We start from the raw sequence: 17,002 nt of genomic DNA on the forward strand, positions 1-17,002 counted from the left end.
AAGGGATCTTTTCTAAGAAGGTGGCAGAGTCTTCCACAGCAGCCAAAACTTTCCTCAGTGAATATGGATTCCTGTTCTCATTGTCTAGACTTGACTCCTTGCCAGAGAATGACACTAAGGCCATGTGTAGACAAAACAAGAGGCGTGTGCACGACACTTTAAAGCGGGCTAAATGCTTTTGCTCCGCTTTAGTGGTGTTGGTGTTTGCACACCTTGGCGGCATACTGAGCATTAATTCCAGTTGCTGTAGGAAATTCAGCAGCGTAATGTGCCTTAAATTACTAGGGGTGCAGCATACTATAACTCTTTCGAGTTCTGCAGGAACTGCAGAAAGCCCTGCAGGCAGCCTGGCAGCAGCTTGGGAAAGCAGTCTCTGCCCAAGAAAAGTGGAGAGCCTGATCTCCTGCCTGTGGGTGGGTGCCGGCGTTGGGGGGGGGGGCTGTCGCTGCTGCAGAGGGAAGCACCATCCCCCACCCCTGCAGCCCAGGGACCGCTCTGCCCGCTGGCAGCTCGCCCTCCCCTCCCCCACCAGAGAGGCAGGTAAGTCAGCGGGGTGTTTGCATGACATGGGGATTTAATCAGCCCTAAACTGAAGTGGTGTTTTTTAAAACCCACCACTTCAATTTAGGGCCCCTATTTCATCTACACATACCCTAAGATTTTAAAATTTTATAAACATCTTCCCATTTTTGCTTCCCCCTTTTTTTTTTGTGCATCATGATCATAATACAAACATCTCTTCAGGCCTGGTGTAAAAAGGTGCAGACTACAGTTCTTCGATTCACCTGGTCTAATTTAATGACAAGTGTACATAATCCCCGTTTTCTTTACACAATGAACCAACCTGATCCCACAACCTGTTTTATCTCCAATACAATACAGTAGGGATGATGTGGGACAATGTCTCCAAGCCTAGAGCTGCTGAAAACCGCAAATAATTATTAAAATATTTTAAAAACTTCTCACTGTTGCATTGCATCATCCACTGAAGACCAGCAACAGAAACAACATTCAATGCATGGGTTCCATGGGTCAGGATGGCAATCTCTATTCTCTGGCACTAAACCATGAAGAAACATGACATACCTGGTAATTTTCCCTGGATTGCCAACTCATCAAATTCATTTGGAAACTTCATGCCTTCCATTATTCTACCGCCTGCTGTTAAAATGTCATAAAGAAGCAAGCCAAATGAATAAACATCAGCTTGCTGATTGTAAATAACATTTCCTCTGGCAACCTCCGGTGCTCGGAATCCTGAAAAATGAATCATTCATTAATAGTTATGATCCATGCCAGGCTACAGTCCTGTCTGTCCTTTTAAGAATAAATACTTCTTGATGAAAAATGTCACAAGAAGCTAACTGAAAATTACATGCTATTTCTGAACTGGCAGTGGTCCACATGCTGAAAGTCACAGAAGATACCAGGACAGTACAAATGCACTAAGCTGTAAGGCAGCTAGTAAGCTCCTGTACTATTAGATTAATACTGAAAAAGAAGGGAAAGTCTGGAAGTCTTAACTCAGGGCTTGATATGTGGTGACTGATGTCATGCCCTCTGATTAAACTGATTAAATGCAGCCAATATTGAGCATGACTATAAAACACATGGCCAATATGGAGCAAACATACTGATGGGAACCCACCCCCCTTTATTGGCTTAAGGCTGAATTAGTTCTGAATTCCAAATCAACTGAGCTGAGCTCAATTGTTTAAGTCTGTGTGGCTCTACCACTGGGCAAGTCTCCTTAAATGTCTGGCAAACATCACTGAATGGAGCCCAAAACAGTTTACCCAGAATCCCTCTGTTGCCCTCTCAGCCTGGTGCATATGATTAGTGTGGCTCTGCCCTCCATAAAGTGGAACTGCTATTCTGCACCTCATCTGCACATCAATTTTTGGAGGACTCCAGGACTCATGACAAGAACACCTGGTTCCAGTCATGAATAGGGGTTAATTAGCACATAGATCCTTTGTGGGGGATATCTGAAGCATACACACACACATACAGAGCACTGCTGAGCTGTGGGGTCACTGTGACTTGAAACGGTGTTGTCTCTGCTGAGGCCCAGCCCAATGAGCTATATGGTAATTCATGAGTCTTGGCTTTGGGGAAAAAAAATCCCTTTAGCTTGCTCCTTTAGCCTTCTTGCTAGGGGCAAGCGAGACTAGGGGGCAGCTAAACACCAAGGCTCGCATGTAGGGTGCCTGCCATGGATTTGGGAATATCTGAAGCCCCAGGCTGAAGAGTCTGGTAGGTAGGATACCAGGAGGTGATAGCACCAGACAGACTTGAATGATTGAGCTCTGCTCAGTCAACAGATTTTGGAACAGATTTGGCCTGAGACACAACATTTAAAAAAAAAATTGTTATTTTTGGTGATGGGGCTTTGCTCTTCGGCTTTCCCCCTAACTTGTTCTTTCAGCCTTTGGCTAGAGGCAAGTGAGAGTAGGTGGTGGTAGCGCCATTACTTGCCGGTGGTAGCACCATACAGACTTGAATGATTAAGCTCTGCTGAGTAGAAATTTGGAACTTAATTTGGAATGGATTTGGCCCTGGAAATGAATTTTTTTAAACAATAATTGTAATATATACAAGCAGGTAAAGAAGTTCTACTTAAACGTATGTTTATGGAGTACCTGAGCTAAAACTAGCTGCAGTTTCAAAAGAGGTGAATTGCATCAATTCTGGATGAATGAAGTCTATGGGTACCTATGGTAATTGCCCAATATGCAAGTGACTGTAGGTATGTTTATTTCTAGGTCACTGTTTTCAAATTTGCTTCTCACATCCATGTGCTCAAGGAGAGCAGTCTGACAATAAAAAAAGGGCTATAGAGGAAAAGTTGGGGAACAGAGGGCAAGGCAGCTACCTAAGCCCCAAATTTATCTTCCTGCTGTGGCAGTGGGAGAGGGACAAATTCAAGGCAAACCTTCAATAATTAGACTCTACACCTGGAAAATTATAACAAATTTATACATTTTCCATATATAGAATCTAACTGTTGGGGGTCATCTTATAATCAATGCTGCCTTATACTCAAGTAAATATGGTATATATTTTATTTACAATTTTAATTTTAGTAATATCCAGGAACCTGGGTTTTACATTTGCTGTGGAAAAACACAGATTTTTCTCTTTTAAAAGCAGAGGTCCAGCCTGCTTGGGAATAGGTGGAATGGGATGCAGGGGGCACCGTGTGCGGGCACGTGTGTGTGCATCTGCACATGGCCAGCAATAAAGCCAGGCAGCAGTGGAGAGCAGATCCCCCAGCTGCCTGCAGGTTAGTCTAGGGGGGCCTATAGGTGACACCTGGGGGACAGGGAGGGGAAGAGGCAATGCAGGGGAAGTGAGGGTGCAAATCGAGGCAGCCACAGTGAGGGAGGGAGTGGGGCAGGTTGGCATGAGGGGCTGGGGGTGCTGCCTAGCTTGGGTGGTGCCCAGGGCCCAGGAGGGAATGTGTGGCTGTGGGGCCCGGCTGGGGAGTGAGACAGAACCATGGGTGGCTCATTTGGGAGGTGGCAGGGGGGCCAGCTCCCCACCTCTGTGCTCACACCTGGGGACAGGTTGGATGCCAGAGGTGACCCATTGGGGAGTCATGGGGGGCACGTGCCTCCTCAGATTTGTGCGCCCAGAGTGAGGTCTGGGGTTGCAGCTTGCCCACCTCTGTGGCCCAGCAGGTAGGACTCAGAACAGGAGGGCAGAGACCCTCGATGTTGCTGCCACCACCGCCTTTGGGAGCCCCATGCTAGCCGCACCACCAAGGCAAGGTGCCCTCTCCCTTCCTAGCAGCAGCAGGGGGGCATAGTTCTTTGCTGCCACCTCCATTGCTGCCAGGCAGGCAGAGGGTGCTTTGCCATGGAGGTGCAGCCAGCACAAGGCTTCTGGAGGCAGCAGTGGTGGTACCAACTTCCCCACCCTGCCCCACCCTCCCATGCCAGGTCCTGCCTGCTGGGCTGTGGAGGTCCCCGCAGAGAGGGGAGACCTGAGCCCTGCAGCGCATCTTCCCCTGCCCCCTATGGGCTCCGCTCAGCTCCACTCTGGCAGTGCCACCACTGGCAAGGGAGAGTGGAGGCGAGGCCTGGGCTCCATGCTCTGTTATGGCTGCAGCAGGAACTGCCTCCCATACATGGCAGGCACTGCTTACCAGCTGTGCCTCGCACCTGTGGAGCAAGGACCAGGCAGGATGCAGCTGCCAGGACCTGTAGCCCTGGCAGCTGGGTGCCCCCTCCAGTACAGCTAGGGGGGCAAGGGACAACAGGTCAGGAGTGATGGGCACCAGCAGGGTTGGGGAGTGGTGAACTGTGGGTTGGGAGTGAGGGACACTGGCAAGGCCAGGGGCCTGTGGGTTGGGAGTGAGGATCACTGGCAGGACCAGGGGCCTGCAGGTTGAGAGTGAGGATCACTGGTAGGACCAGGGGCTAGCAGGTAGGGAGTGAGGGGCACCAACAGGGCTGGGGGGCTGTGGCTTGGGAGTGAAGGGCAATGGTATAGGCAGGGACAGGGCATTGGCATATCAGGGCTGTCCTGCACTGCAAAGCAACAGGGGGGACATCTGAATCTGAACTTGCATCCTGGGAAACAAAGGGGGAATGGGAACTCTGATTTCCTATGATAAAAAATCCAAAATCATGAAAAATGAACGCATGTTCAGATCAAAAATTTATATGGAGGAAAAAATTAAAATCAGTAAAATAGTTCAATTTGCACTCTTTTTGAGGTCATATTGTATCATTAAAGTCCTGTAAAAGGAAAAAATGGGAAGCAGGCTTGGGACAGGTATTAAAGTTTGCAGGGATGCAGGCTGCAGTTTATTTGCATTACTATTTATGCCAAAAGTTCACAAGAACACTTTTTCTATACCTGGTGTGCCTTCAGAAGTTTTTATTCCCATTCTGCAACAATATTGAGCAATGCCATAATCAGCAATCTTAGCAATAACTGCTGCATTGGGATACAATGTGAAGAGCAGCACATTGTGAGGTTTTAAATCACGGTAAATGATCATTGCTGAGTGCAGATACCTGTCAACACATAGAAAGCATTCAAAATCTGTATATATTACATATATACACACAGGGGTGGCTTGGGGGGGAGGGGCTATAGCCACCCCAAAATGTGCCTTAGCCCCCCTGTAGCCACCCCTCCCAGTTCCGCCCCAGCCCTGCCCCCTGCCACCACTTGCCCCGCACAGCTGAGCCTGGCTGGTACCACCCTGTATACACAGAATGTATCATAAATACTATAGTAAACAAGGCTTTTAAATAGTCACCATTCTGATATCAGTAGGTCACATTTAACCAAGATGGCATCATTTTGATGGATTGTGGGTTTGGAATTATTAAAAAAAAATACCAGTTACCAGTATACAAATAATTTGGTATTGTAGTTCAAGAGACCTCCTGAAAGATGTCTATTAAAAAGCATTAAAGTCACTTACTCTATACTAGCCCTAAGAGTGTGTGCCAGATGTGGTTTTAGAATCACAATTCCACATTTACAGATTTGAAAAAATGGGCCAAATGAACGTGGTCTAATGTTTTTAATGGGCTGCACAGCCACACGGCAAAATCAAGAATTTAAGCAAACTCCTTTCTGAACTGGGAACACACATACAACAAAGAAGTAAAAACAGAGAAGTGACCAAATACAAAATGAAAGACTGCAAGCGGTGTTCTGGTTTCTGGCTCTGTTGGTAAAACATCACTTCATGCTTTCTATGTGTGTGTTCATTCCTTCCTCAAAAAACATCAAAACAAATAATATCTTCTGTACTTCTCTTTTTTAGACTTCTTGACATTTTCTCCTTCAGGCCACTCATAATGCATATTAAGAACATGTGATATTTGGCCTTATAGTTTATTAAAATTTTGAGGATACCAGTTAGAAATGTCACAAGATGCTCAAATTATAAAGCCACTAAATGTCTTTGACAGAATATTCTTTTTGTCCTCCACACCAATAAATCCATTATGGATAGCTGTCTAACGAATTTAATAGAAAATGATATCCTTCCTGTAGTTTTTGAACAATCCTAAATAACCTAATAGAGTTCAATGAATTTTATATGATGGTTCAAGGATCCACAGAAAGAATATTTTTCTTATTATACGATTCAAAAGTGAAAGTATAGCAACTTTTTTAACTGAGGGAAGCACCCTGCCTTCTATAGAGGAAAAGGTAAAGAAGAGAAAGGAGAAAGTTTTCCTAATTTCAGGCCATCTACATCTTTCTGTGCTAAAAAGAGCATTTTAGGAATGTTTACCGTAAGCCATCAGCTATGTGTAGAGCTATCCTGTGCTGAAGTGTTCTGGTTAAGGTTGCATTGTCTTGCTGAAGCAAACGATCTAGAGAACCCTTTAGGGCTAATTCCATTACCAACATCCTGGGACGGATTGCTGCAGCCAGCAAAGACACCAAGCTTGGGTGATGGAGGTGACAAAGCACCGCCAGCTCCTGTAAATTGTAAAATCAAGTGAAATCCTGCACATATTATATAACATTTATAATTCTGCAGTGTTCCATACAAGAAAATTCAATATTAAACTTAAAGATGTTCTTAAATGTTGCCAAATGGTTCACTATGTTGGTTGCATTATTAAAAAAAGGAGAAAATGTCTTACCTGTCTTAAGAGTCGGAGGGAAGTATGCTTATTAAAAATCTTTACGGCTACTTCTTCTCCACCATAAGATGCACGATACACAGATCCAAACCCACCGTCACCTTTTCAAGAATAAAATAAAAGGGAGTATTACAAATGTTATAGCAAATCTTCCCAATTTGACAGAGTCTGATTTAAAAAAAAGCATAGACTAGTGTGCCAGCAGGCTGTTCTGCAAAACCAGCCCTTAGATGCATATTATTGGGATTTAAAAACCATGAAATAAGCCTGCAATTTGGTCATATTTTATTAGAATAACAACAGATTTTTACAAAAGGAAAAGCATTAAAAATGTTTCCAGTTTATTTTAAAATGTAATCCTGTAACTTGTACAAAGCTGCCATACATTAGGCAAAAACTAAAATGTATATTTACCCAAAAGAAATTCAGGAGCTTGGTCAAATTCTAATTCATCATTGTTCAACATGATATTCCGAGGCAAATCAGTCAATAGCAGGTCAGGAGCAATCTGAGCTATTGGAATGGTGCATTTTGGCTGGTCTGGACTTACTAAGAGGTCACCTAAGTAGATAAAAAAGGAAGAAAACCATATGTGATGCACTGAAAAAGGAGTAGGATAGCATACTTGCTACTCCACAAAGTGAAAATATATCTATATCGGTCTCTCTCTATATACAACTAATACACCTAAAGCTTACTTTGCATAAACCCCTTATACTAGCAATAAAAGAATACCATTATAATCTATATGCATTAATAATTACAATCTGTATTTTAATGGTATGTAAAGTGGACAATTTTAAAAACCAGCTTTTGTTTAGCCAACAGGTACCAAGCAGGGCTAAACTGAGGTATCCCTGCTTTTCTCTATACCTAGAAGAGGGAATTCTAGTAACTGTGTGGCATCTCTTGGTTAATATTGCTGTTTTAATTATTACTGTTGTTCAAGGTCTAATCAACATTGCTAACGTCAACTGTATTATTCATAAGTTACTCATGAGAGTAGTGGCTACAGGATCAGGCCTTATAACTGAGTAAGAGAATGGCTCTTTTCACTACCTCACAGCAATAACATAACTAGGGCAGGTGTCACAGAGCACTGAGGTGCCCTGCTCCCGGAGAGGGGAAACTGCCAGGGAGAGAGCCCTGGCAGGGAATAAGGAGCACAGCCGGGGGTTGCCCGGGGCAACCAGGAGTTCAGCTGACTGGAAGGGGCAGGGCCTGGCCCTCATAAGGCCCAGGGGCTGAGGCCAGGCTGGCAGTTCCCGGCCAGGCTGGCAGAGAGGTAGGAGCTCCTGGAGTAATGATGCGGGTAGAAGTCTAATAGCAGGTACAGCTTGGCCTGAGTGGAGCAATGTTGTTGTACCTAGGTGGCTTATGTTTGAGTTCTAGCCAGGAGGCTCAAGGTTGTTGTTGTTTATTACACCGATGGTTTGGGTGAGGCTATTAGGGGTTGGAGGAGGCCTCGTAGGGGACCCACAGTAGCATGGGGACCCCAGCACCGGTAGGGGTGCAGCGTACGGGGTACATAGACCCCGGCCCCAGAGAGGGGGCACTACTGAGAAGCCCCAGAGCAGGCGTGGCGAGTCCCCAGAGAGGGGGCACTACTGAGAAGCCCCAGAGCAGGCGTGGTGAGTCCCCAGAGAGGGGGAGCTGTTGAGGAGCCCAAGTGTGGGCATGGGGAGCCCCAGAAAGGGGGCAACATTATGGAGAAGCCCAAGTTGGGCACGGCGAGCCCCAGAAAGGGGACCACATTATTGAGAAGCCCAAGTGCAGGTGCGGAGAGCCCCAGAAAGGGGGCAACATTATTGGAAATCCCAAGTTGGGCACGGCGAGCCCCAGATAGGGGGCAACGTTAGTGGGAAGCCCAAGTGGGGCAGGGAGAGCCCCCGGACAGGGCAGTATTTATTATTGAGAAGTCCCAGTGTGGGCAAGGAGAGCCCCAGGAGAGGGCAGCATTATTGGGAAGCCCAAGTTGGGCACCGTGAGCCCCAGATAGGGGGCAGCATTGTAGTTAAGGCCCCAGAGAAAAGGACACAGAGCGAGATAGGGCTGGAGAGAGCCCTAGCACCGGAGGGAGTGCATCCAAGGAAGGAAGGCCCAGGGAGAACAGGAAGGGGCTGAAATAGTGATAGACCTGAGTTACATTGGCGAGGTGTGGACTGCAGTGTAGGGGAGGAAGAGGAGCCACAGATAGCGCCCCCTAGCGGTGCGGCAGTATAAGGGCAGCCTCCTGCTAATTAATACTAATTAATTAATTAAGATCAAGGCATGGCAGGCGAGTAGGCGGGCGGTTGCCCCAGAGACAGGTGTGTGGGCCACATTTTAGGGCGGCCCAGAGTGACGACCTGTCACAGCAGGGCACCCGACATGGGCACCAACTCAGAGAGGGCACTAGAATTTCATCTGCCCCACCCCCACCACTCAGGCACAGCACCATGTTATGCCAGGCACAGCACCGTGTCACCCAGCCATAGATGCTGGGTAGCCCCTTGCTCTTTAGTGTACGGGGCTACAGCAGGACTGCTGCAGCTGAGGGGAAGGATCATTGTATAACATCTGCACCACCACAGCAGCACACATTTCCTAGGGGATGTTTCTAGTTCCCTGTTCGCTCACCCCCCAGATACTCTATTGGGTGCAGTTGCACCTCCTGGGGCAAAACTCCTGGGGAGGGAATTCATTCAGTTCAACCCCCTTGCCCCTGCATGCACTACAGGATGCAGGGCTGCCCAGCTTTTATTGCTGTGTTACCTGTCAGCTCTGTGTTCCTGAGGGAGACCCGGCACCCAGTTTACTGGACTTACAAAGGACCTTTTCTATTTCCTCCCCCACACATACACCTCATCTAACCAGAACTAAGCAGAAGTAAAGTTTTATAGGCATCTTGGGCCGTACATTCCCTGGTCCCACTATGGGAGGTCTATTTAAACTTGATTGACTAAAACTCAGTTGCCGGGTTAGGGAATGCTGAGGCAAGAGACAAAGCCAGAGGGGGTATTGGCAACATTTGAACAATGGTAAAGGGTTCATCACAGCGTCCAGCCCGTTGGAGCCCTGACCACAAATGCTGTTATACTTTTCCCAGGATGACTGGTGGAAGTCCTCCCCACACAGTTTATGAACACTCCAATAATCCACTTAAGTCTGTTAAAAGACTACAGTAAGATATGGAAAAGTCATGCTAAGCTGAGGCTTATTCACAACAGGTAAAAATACAAAACCCTGATGCTGCAAACTATCTGAGAAGAAACAATGAGGTATCCCATCAAGTATATCTGCAATCCATAAGAATGGCTCCTGAGTGTCTGGTTACTCCTTAAAAACTTATGTTTTTCCTGGCTGTTAATCAGTTTCTTGAGATGTTCTGAAACAGATAACCCCTTGTTAATAGAAAAGACAACTGCTTACACAATTAAAAGAATGCTTTGAAGAAGCTAAACTGAGGGTATAAAAAGCTGTAAAAGCAGTAAATGGTGTGCTTCAAGAGAAAAAAAATCTCTCCGACACCATCCGCTATTGTTCCTGAGAAGCTGGAAGAAACAGATCATCTCCCTTCAAGGATTGTGCTAAGAACTTTACCTGTCAGCATTGGAACCCGAGTGCTTTTGGACTGGTGAGACCCCAGCTCCCTCTCTCTCTTTTTTCTCTCTAGGCATATATTTCTGAACCTGAATGGTATTAGTTAAGCTTGAGCTAAGTTTCCCCAAATACTTAGTGAAACCAAGGTAGTATTGTAATTGTTTTGATTGTTTTCCTTTGCATGTCTGTTATTACTAATACCATTATACATTTCATATACTCAGCAATAAATAACTTTTATAGTCAAACTGGTAGTAACTGGGTATAATTTTCCTTCTCTACTTTTCCTTCCCCACTTGCTCTGCAGCAACGCTTCTTTTACCTAAGCTAAAGATCCCTGTGAAGCCCAGAAATACTGTGGGGTCTGCTCAGCAAGAGGCTACCACTACTAGGACAGTTAGGGCACAAGATTGGGACGTGCTGAGTTTGAAACACATAAGGGGATCAGCTTGTACACGCCGATTGACCTAGTTTGGCTCAGATGTACCCTTATGAACTGAATGCTGGCCCATGAGGGTGTCAGCTGGACACCCAGCCTGATTCAGAGGTATTCTGTTCACTTGTGTGCTTGTGTCTGACTGCACAGGAGGAACCCAGCCCCATTGAAACAGTCCTGCAAGATAGCTCCATTAGGGGTGAGGATTTGTAGAAGGGAGACATATAGCTCCGTACAGAAACACCAGTACACAAGCAGCACATTGATAGAATTACAAAAACCCTAGAAATGTATCCCTAATAAATGAGCGCACCCCAAAGTGATGGGCAAATCTGATAACAGCTGGGAGGTGCAGGGATGTATGTGCCATAGCAAAGTCTCCCAGAGAGCAAAGGGGGCATTCTGGTTTTTCCTGCTAAGCCTGCTTCTTATCTGTAGCTGCCTGTGCTTATTCTGCTACAGCTGTCAGAGTGCAGAGAGTGATGGGGAAGGTAAGACTCTGCCCCCGCTCTGGCTCCCCAGAGGTCAGCATTCTGGCGCACTCCAGGAGCTCGCCATGCCTGTGCCCCAGAGTACACAGTATTATCCGCAATCTGATCTGGTCTCAGTGTATAGAAGGCACTAGAACTAAACAAGTACTGGCTATTGCACCATACTGTGAAGATGGCATTGCTTATTTTAGTTACATCCTTGTAAATAATATGAAATTCCTAAATACTATGACAGTGGATATTACGTGTACACCTTTATACAGGTACCTCAAAATAGCTTAAATAAAACATTACCTTCTTCAGCTTTGTTAAGTAAATCATCGAGTAGTATTTTTTGGTGCTCTTCACCATCCTCAAAGCTGTACAAAGCCCATTTCTTCAACAGTGTTTCCCCTTCTCCACATACATCTATGTCCAGCAAGCCAGGAAACCACTCTTCCATAAGAGAATCTATGTGATCCACAACTTGCCCCAAAAGGATACAACCTACAGAAAGCCAGAAAAGGTGATCAGAGCCTTGGTCTATCATACCTATACTCTAGGATCATAGGAAAGCAGGGCTAGAAGGGACCTCATGAAGTCATCTATTCTAGACCTCTGCTCAAAGCAGAATCCTCCCTGATTAAACCATCCCCATAAAGACATACTGCAGATTCTGAATGGTAAAAGAAAAGCACACCAAAGCACCATGCTTTAATTCAGGGGTGCTCAACCTCCGGCGCTTTGGGCCAAATGCAGCCCATAAAGCCATGCCATCTTGTCCATAGGACTCCCCACATGACAGGAAATTTGGCAGCAGGGAAGGGGTAGCCATTAATACAGCCACCCTCCCACAACCAAATTCCCAAACCCTAAGCCCTGCACTGCAGGGCTATTCCCCCTTCCCCCCACAGGGCTGAGCCATGTCCTCTTTCCCCTGTGGGCCAAGCCATGCCCCGTCCTCCCCACTGAGGGGCCAGGCCATGCCCCCTTCCCACTGCAGTGTCAAGCCATGCCCCCTTTCCACTGTGGGGCCAGGCCATACTCCCCTCTCCTGAGCAGCTGGGTTGAGACTGGGCTGCCTCTCATCGCCTTCTGTGTGGCCAAATGGTGCCCACCTTCCCCATCCCAACACTAGCGCACTGGGAAAAAACGTTGAGCACCACTGGTTTATTTAAACAAAAGCAAAACCAGACTTAGAAGTAATTAACCTTTTCTGCAAGAAGGAACTGTAATTTTCAAAAAGCTGTCTGGATTGTTGTCAAACACTGCTGATTCCACCAGACAGTAAGCTTCAGGAGACCAATTCAGATAGATACCTTGTCTCCAGTACATTCTATTAGGACGAAGAGCTCGTTCTAGGAAAAACAAACTTAAGAATCAAAATTAGACTTCTAATATGAATGGTGTAAATTGTGCTAATTACTGCAAAACATGTTATTCTAAGCATCTACCTATAAATGTACATAGTTATTCATGTTTATATAACATAAGCAAAAGTAACGACTACATTATTTCCTGGTGTAGTGTTCCCCCCACACTTTTAATGTCTTTTATCACTCCAGTAAGGCATATTAAATATATATATAAATATAGAATCAACTCATATGTCATGTAGTAGGTGATGAATGCAAACAATGCACAAGTCTTTAAGTACAGATCCATAAGTTCAGTATAAAATCCATAGGTTCAATCTAAAATGTCTTAAGCAATAAATAAAGCAAGCCTGGTATCCTTAATTTTTTCATGACGAGATTTGTATGCATTACATAATCAGCATTTCATATGATGCAACTGAAAGCCTGTGCTCACATGACAGAGACCAAGGGCTAAAACAGCAGAGAGGTTTAAGTCCCATTTGAAGAATGTTAGCAAAGAGGCTAATGCTAAGGTAGTCTTTATCTAATTGTATCTAAATGTTCTTCAAATCACATTTTTAAAAATAAACATTTAAAAGTGAAGTGAATTATCATTATTAAAAATGGGGGCTGCTCCAGACCAGGAAGAGAACGAAAAAAATGAAAAACATCTCTGATAAATGTCTCCAGCTTTTTAAGGGGGGAAGGGAGAAAGGAGCTGGCTACCTGCCAACCTGCAGCCCAGTGGGGGAACTCCTTAAAGGAAATGGGTGTCCAAGTATAGACATTCTCCAAAATGAGGCTCAGAGGATATGTTACCTATCCAGTTCTTTTCCCATTAAGGGCTGAATTCTGTCATAAAGCCATAAGCCTACGTTGAGAATTATGGGGAAGCATACTGTCTTAGCAGGAAATCCACGTGACATGTCACAATAGAAACAATATTTCCTGGAGATCTGGAGTCATGGCAAAGAGCAGCAACTGCATTACTCAATACAATGTCCTTTCCTTTTTGGTACTCATCCAGCTCTGCTGGCAAATGTGGAGTATGAGAAGACTGTGGCCCTGCTTCCTCCTTACTCTTTCCTGATAGTTTTGCAGAAGCTAACATGAGTATTGCCTAAATGCAAGTATTCCTTCTATATCTTGCCTACAGAAGGGGAGGTACAAGAAAGCAAGTGACTAATTATGCTCCACTTGCAGAGTCAACCTAAGCAGAGCCATAGGGTATCCCTAAGATCTGTAAATAGCCATTCTTTTCTTATATTCCTAAAATGGACAGCAATAAATCAAAGGCAAAACTGCAGGGCTGGAAAAGACTGGAATTCAGACAGGTAAAACAAGGTGATCAAAGTAAATTCACACACTATTACTTCTGAAATTAAATATCAGTACCTCTTCCTGACAGCATGTAAGGAGATACTTCGAGCAACCTGTTGATCAACCTTGACCAGAATCCCATAGGAAAATACGGCATCTCATACAGTCTAATGATGATTTCTGAGTTTTCACAGTGGGGAAGCTCTATAACAGGTCTGTGATCAGACAAACTGGAAGAAACAGGAAAAATATCTTCCAATATTTCATACGTTACTTTTTCCAAATTTAATAATTACATAGATCCAGGGGCTTCCCTTGTCCTGCTGTCACGTGAGGAGGTCTGTGCATGTCACAGCTCAGGCAGGGAGACAGAGTGGCCTGCAAGTGTTGTGGCCAGGGCAGGGGGGAAGGGAGAAGACTTTGCATGCACTGCACCACACCATGGCTGGGCAAGGGGAGAAGTGGCAGTGTGGGCTGGGCTGGGCTCAAAACCTTGCTGACGTCTGTTCCACAAGGTCAGTTTAACATATTTATGTAAAGAAATGCACTGTAATAAACAGGGATCCTGGTTTTTTCTGTTTAAAAATAGCAAATTGTCTGCTAAAAATCCCAAATTCTCTGATGAAATCCCCCAAAATCTGTTTTTCTGTGATTGAAATGAAATGCCACTATATTTACCGGTATCAGTTGAACACAATGTTTTATTGATATATTTACTATTTTTAAAGCAATTTGCAAGCCTACCAGTGCCTTAATCATTTTAATAAAATAAATTCTAAATACTATATATTTCAAATCCTATATATTTTGGCATTTGATTTTCATGTTTTTATCATAGAAAAATCAGAGCTCCCCCTGCCCCCTTTGCTCACCAGGACATGGGTCCAGCTGCAGCTGTCCCCTCTGCTGCTTTGTGGAGTTGAGCAGCCCTGATATGCTGGTGCCCTCTCTCCCTAGCTACAGTTCCCCCTGGCCCTGCCAGTAGCCCCTCACCTCTGACTCACAGCTCCCCAGCCCTGCTGGTGCCCATTGCTTCCCACCCACAGCCTCCTGGCTGTGCCTCTTTTGAAGCCCTCTGATATCCATCGGGGCAGGTTTTTTAAATCTGCCTGAATGTCTGGGATTTTACTTTTCTCCTCTGGTAGGAGCAGCAGAAGGGTCATTGGAGGCGGCAGGGAGCAGATGTACATGCCTGCAGCTGCAGAGGTGCTTGCAGACCCATGTGGTGCTCCCTGTTGCCTCTGATCGCCCTCCCCCTGCACCCAAGCTAAATCCCATACACTTGGTCAGGGCAGTGGGGGGTGGGGCGGCAGCAAGGGAAAGGAGCAGGGGGTGAGGGCCCTCTGAGGGCAACAGGAAACTCTGCGGTCATCAGGCAGCACAGAGGCTAGTGCCTGTGCTCTGTGCTCGCAGAGGATGAGTGGCCAGGAGATGCTGCCCGGGGGAGAGGAGGAAGAAGGGGGGAGGGGGGCCATGGCCAGGCTGCCTGGCCCAGTGCAGCAGCCCCATCCCAGGGCTGGAGGTGCCACAAGCTACTCCTCCTCTTCCCTTCAGCTCTCGCTGGGGCCCGACACACTCTGCTGATTCCTGCATGAATCAGAGCCACTGTGCGGATCTGGCTGGTCAGGACAGGGACAGCTGGGGCCCCTCTGGCAGGGCTGGTGGGGGCAGGAGGCTGTGGTTTGGGAGTGCGGGGGGCACTGGCAGCACCGGGGGCTGTGGGTCAGGAGTGAGGGGCACCAGCAGGGATGGGGGTGGGGGGTGCTGCAGATCAGGAGTGAGGGGCAATAAGCTGACAAACTCTGGTATAAAGGACTCTGAGATGAAGTCTTTTGGTCCTTGACCTGCCCTGGTTATCGTCCAAGCCCCGCAAGGCCTGGAATTGACTCCCTGCAGAGGTGGTGCAAATCCCAACTCTGGACTCTTTTAAAAAATATTTGGATGTTTATCTTGCTGGGATCATTTGACCCCAGCTGACTTCCTACCCCTGGGGCAGGGGGCTGGACTTTATGATCTTCCAAGGTCCCTCCAGCCCTAATGTCTACAAAATCTATGAAATCATGGCCCAGGTGGGCAGGGTACTGCAGTTTGGAAGTGAGGGGTATTGGCAGGGCTGGGGTGTATGCAAAGGGAGTGAAGGGCAGCAGCAGGGCTGGGGGCTCTGTGGCTTCGCAGTAAGAAGCAACAGAATAGGCAGGGGCAGGGCACCAGCGTGTCACTGCCCCCCCGCCCCATGTGACAGGTGTCCCTTTTTTTGGACCTGGAAATATGGTAACCTTAGATAACAGTGGCGGACCAGCCCCATTGCTGGCCCCTGATAATCTGCTCATGGCCCCTAATATACTGCTTTGCCCTGCTTCCTTAACCGGGCCTCGTGGCCATGCATTCCGGCCCCTGCCCCCCCGCCCATTTGGGCAGCACTCCAAGCCCCAGTCCTGCCCACTCCCTCCCTCCCTCACTGTGGGGGATTTAGTCTGCCCTCCCCCCCCCGCCACTTACCTGCAGGGAACTGCTCTCCATGCTGCCTAGCTGCTATGTGCATGTGTGCATGCAACTGCCCTCCTCCCACTCCTTGTAGCTCTAAGCTGCCTCTTGCAGGCTGGAACTCTGCCAGGCTGCAGGAGGAAACTTGCCATTTCCCACATTTTTCTCCTTTAAAAGAGAAAATCTGTGATTTAAGGAGAAAGTCTGTGCTTTTCTCCTTAAAAGGAAAAAACCTGTGTTTTTCTACAGTGAATGGAAAGCACGGACCCCTGGTAACAAAGCAAAATCTTGATTATTTGTGACAATTTGCTTTGGCATGAAGTACCTAAAAATATCAGAATACCCAGGAATATCAGTTTCTAATCTTTATATTTTTTCATAGCACATATGTGGTTTAAGCTCTTTGTTTACCTGCTTGGAATAAGGAGTTGATCTTCTCCTAATGGTAATGCAATTTGGAACTTTTCCAGAAGCTTAAAGTATTGTGACATATATATCTTAGGAAATCTGCTCTTCTTCAAAAGAAATGTTTCCACATCTGAACGTTTTATAATTCCCTTAGGGTATTTAGAAATGCCTTCTACCTTCATTGTCAAAATCTTTAAAAAAAAAAAATAACTGGATTGCATTTTTTCAAACAAACTTAGCTTTCTGAACTATTTTACATACGATTAATTAGAAAAAAAGTCATATTCCTGTTCATTGTAGAACTCCACATTTCAGCAG

The 17,002-nt window shown here is 46.1% G+C and overlaps 1 protein-coding gene across 7 annotated transcripts in view; it reads right to left on the reverse strand.

Annotated features, from left to right (window-relative positions):
• LRRK2 (leucine rich repeat kinase 2) overlaps window positions 1-17,002 on the reverse strand; it is a 115,875-nt gene that overhangs the window by 18,578 nt on the left and 80,295 nt on the right. For all 7 annotated transcript variants that reach the window (XM_025209714.1, XM_025209715.1, XM_025209716.1 and 4 more), the window contains 9 exons: window positions 16,688-16,875; window positions 13,868-14,022; window positions 12,326-12,472; window positions 11,430-11,621; window positions 7,041-7,187; window positions 6,627-6,727; window positions 6,269-6,459; window positions 4,867-5,027; window positions 1,087-1,257 (listed from right to left, as the gene is read on the reverse strand). In XM_025209714.1, coding sequence (XP_025065499.1) covers window positions 1,087-1,257; window positions 4,867-5,027; window positions 6,269-6,459; window positions 6,627-6,727; window positions 7,041-7,187; window positions 11,430-11,621; window positions 12,326-12,472; window positions 13,868-14,022; window positions 16,688-16,875 — 1,453 coding nt within the window. The remainder of the gene's footprint in view (window positions 1-1,086; window positions 1,258-4,866; window positions 5,028-6,268; window positions 6,460-6,626; window positions 6,728-7,040; window positions 7,188-11,429; window positions 11,622-12,325; window positions 12,473-13,867; window positions 14,023-16,687; window positions 16,876-17,002) is intronic.

This window comes from Alligator sinensis, unplaced genomic scaffold (assembly GCF_000455745.1).
Source record: "Alligator sinensis unplaced genomic scaffold, ASM45574v1 scaffold9_1, whole genome shotgun sequence".
Taxonomy (NCBI): Eukaryota; Metazoa; Chordata; order Crocodylia; family Alligatoridae; genus Alligator; species Alligator sinensis.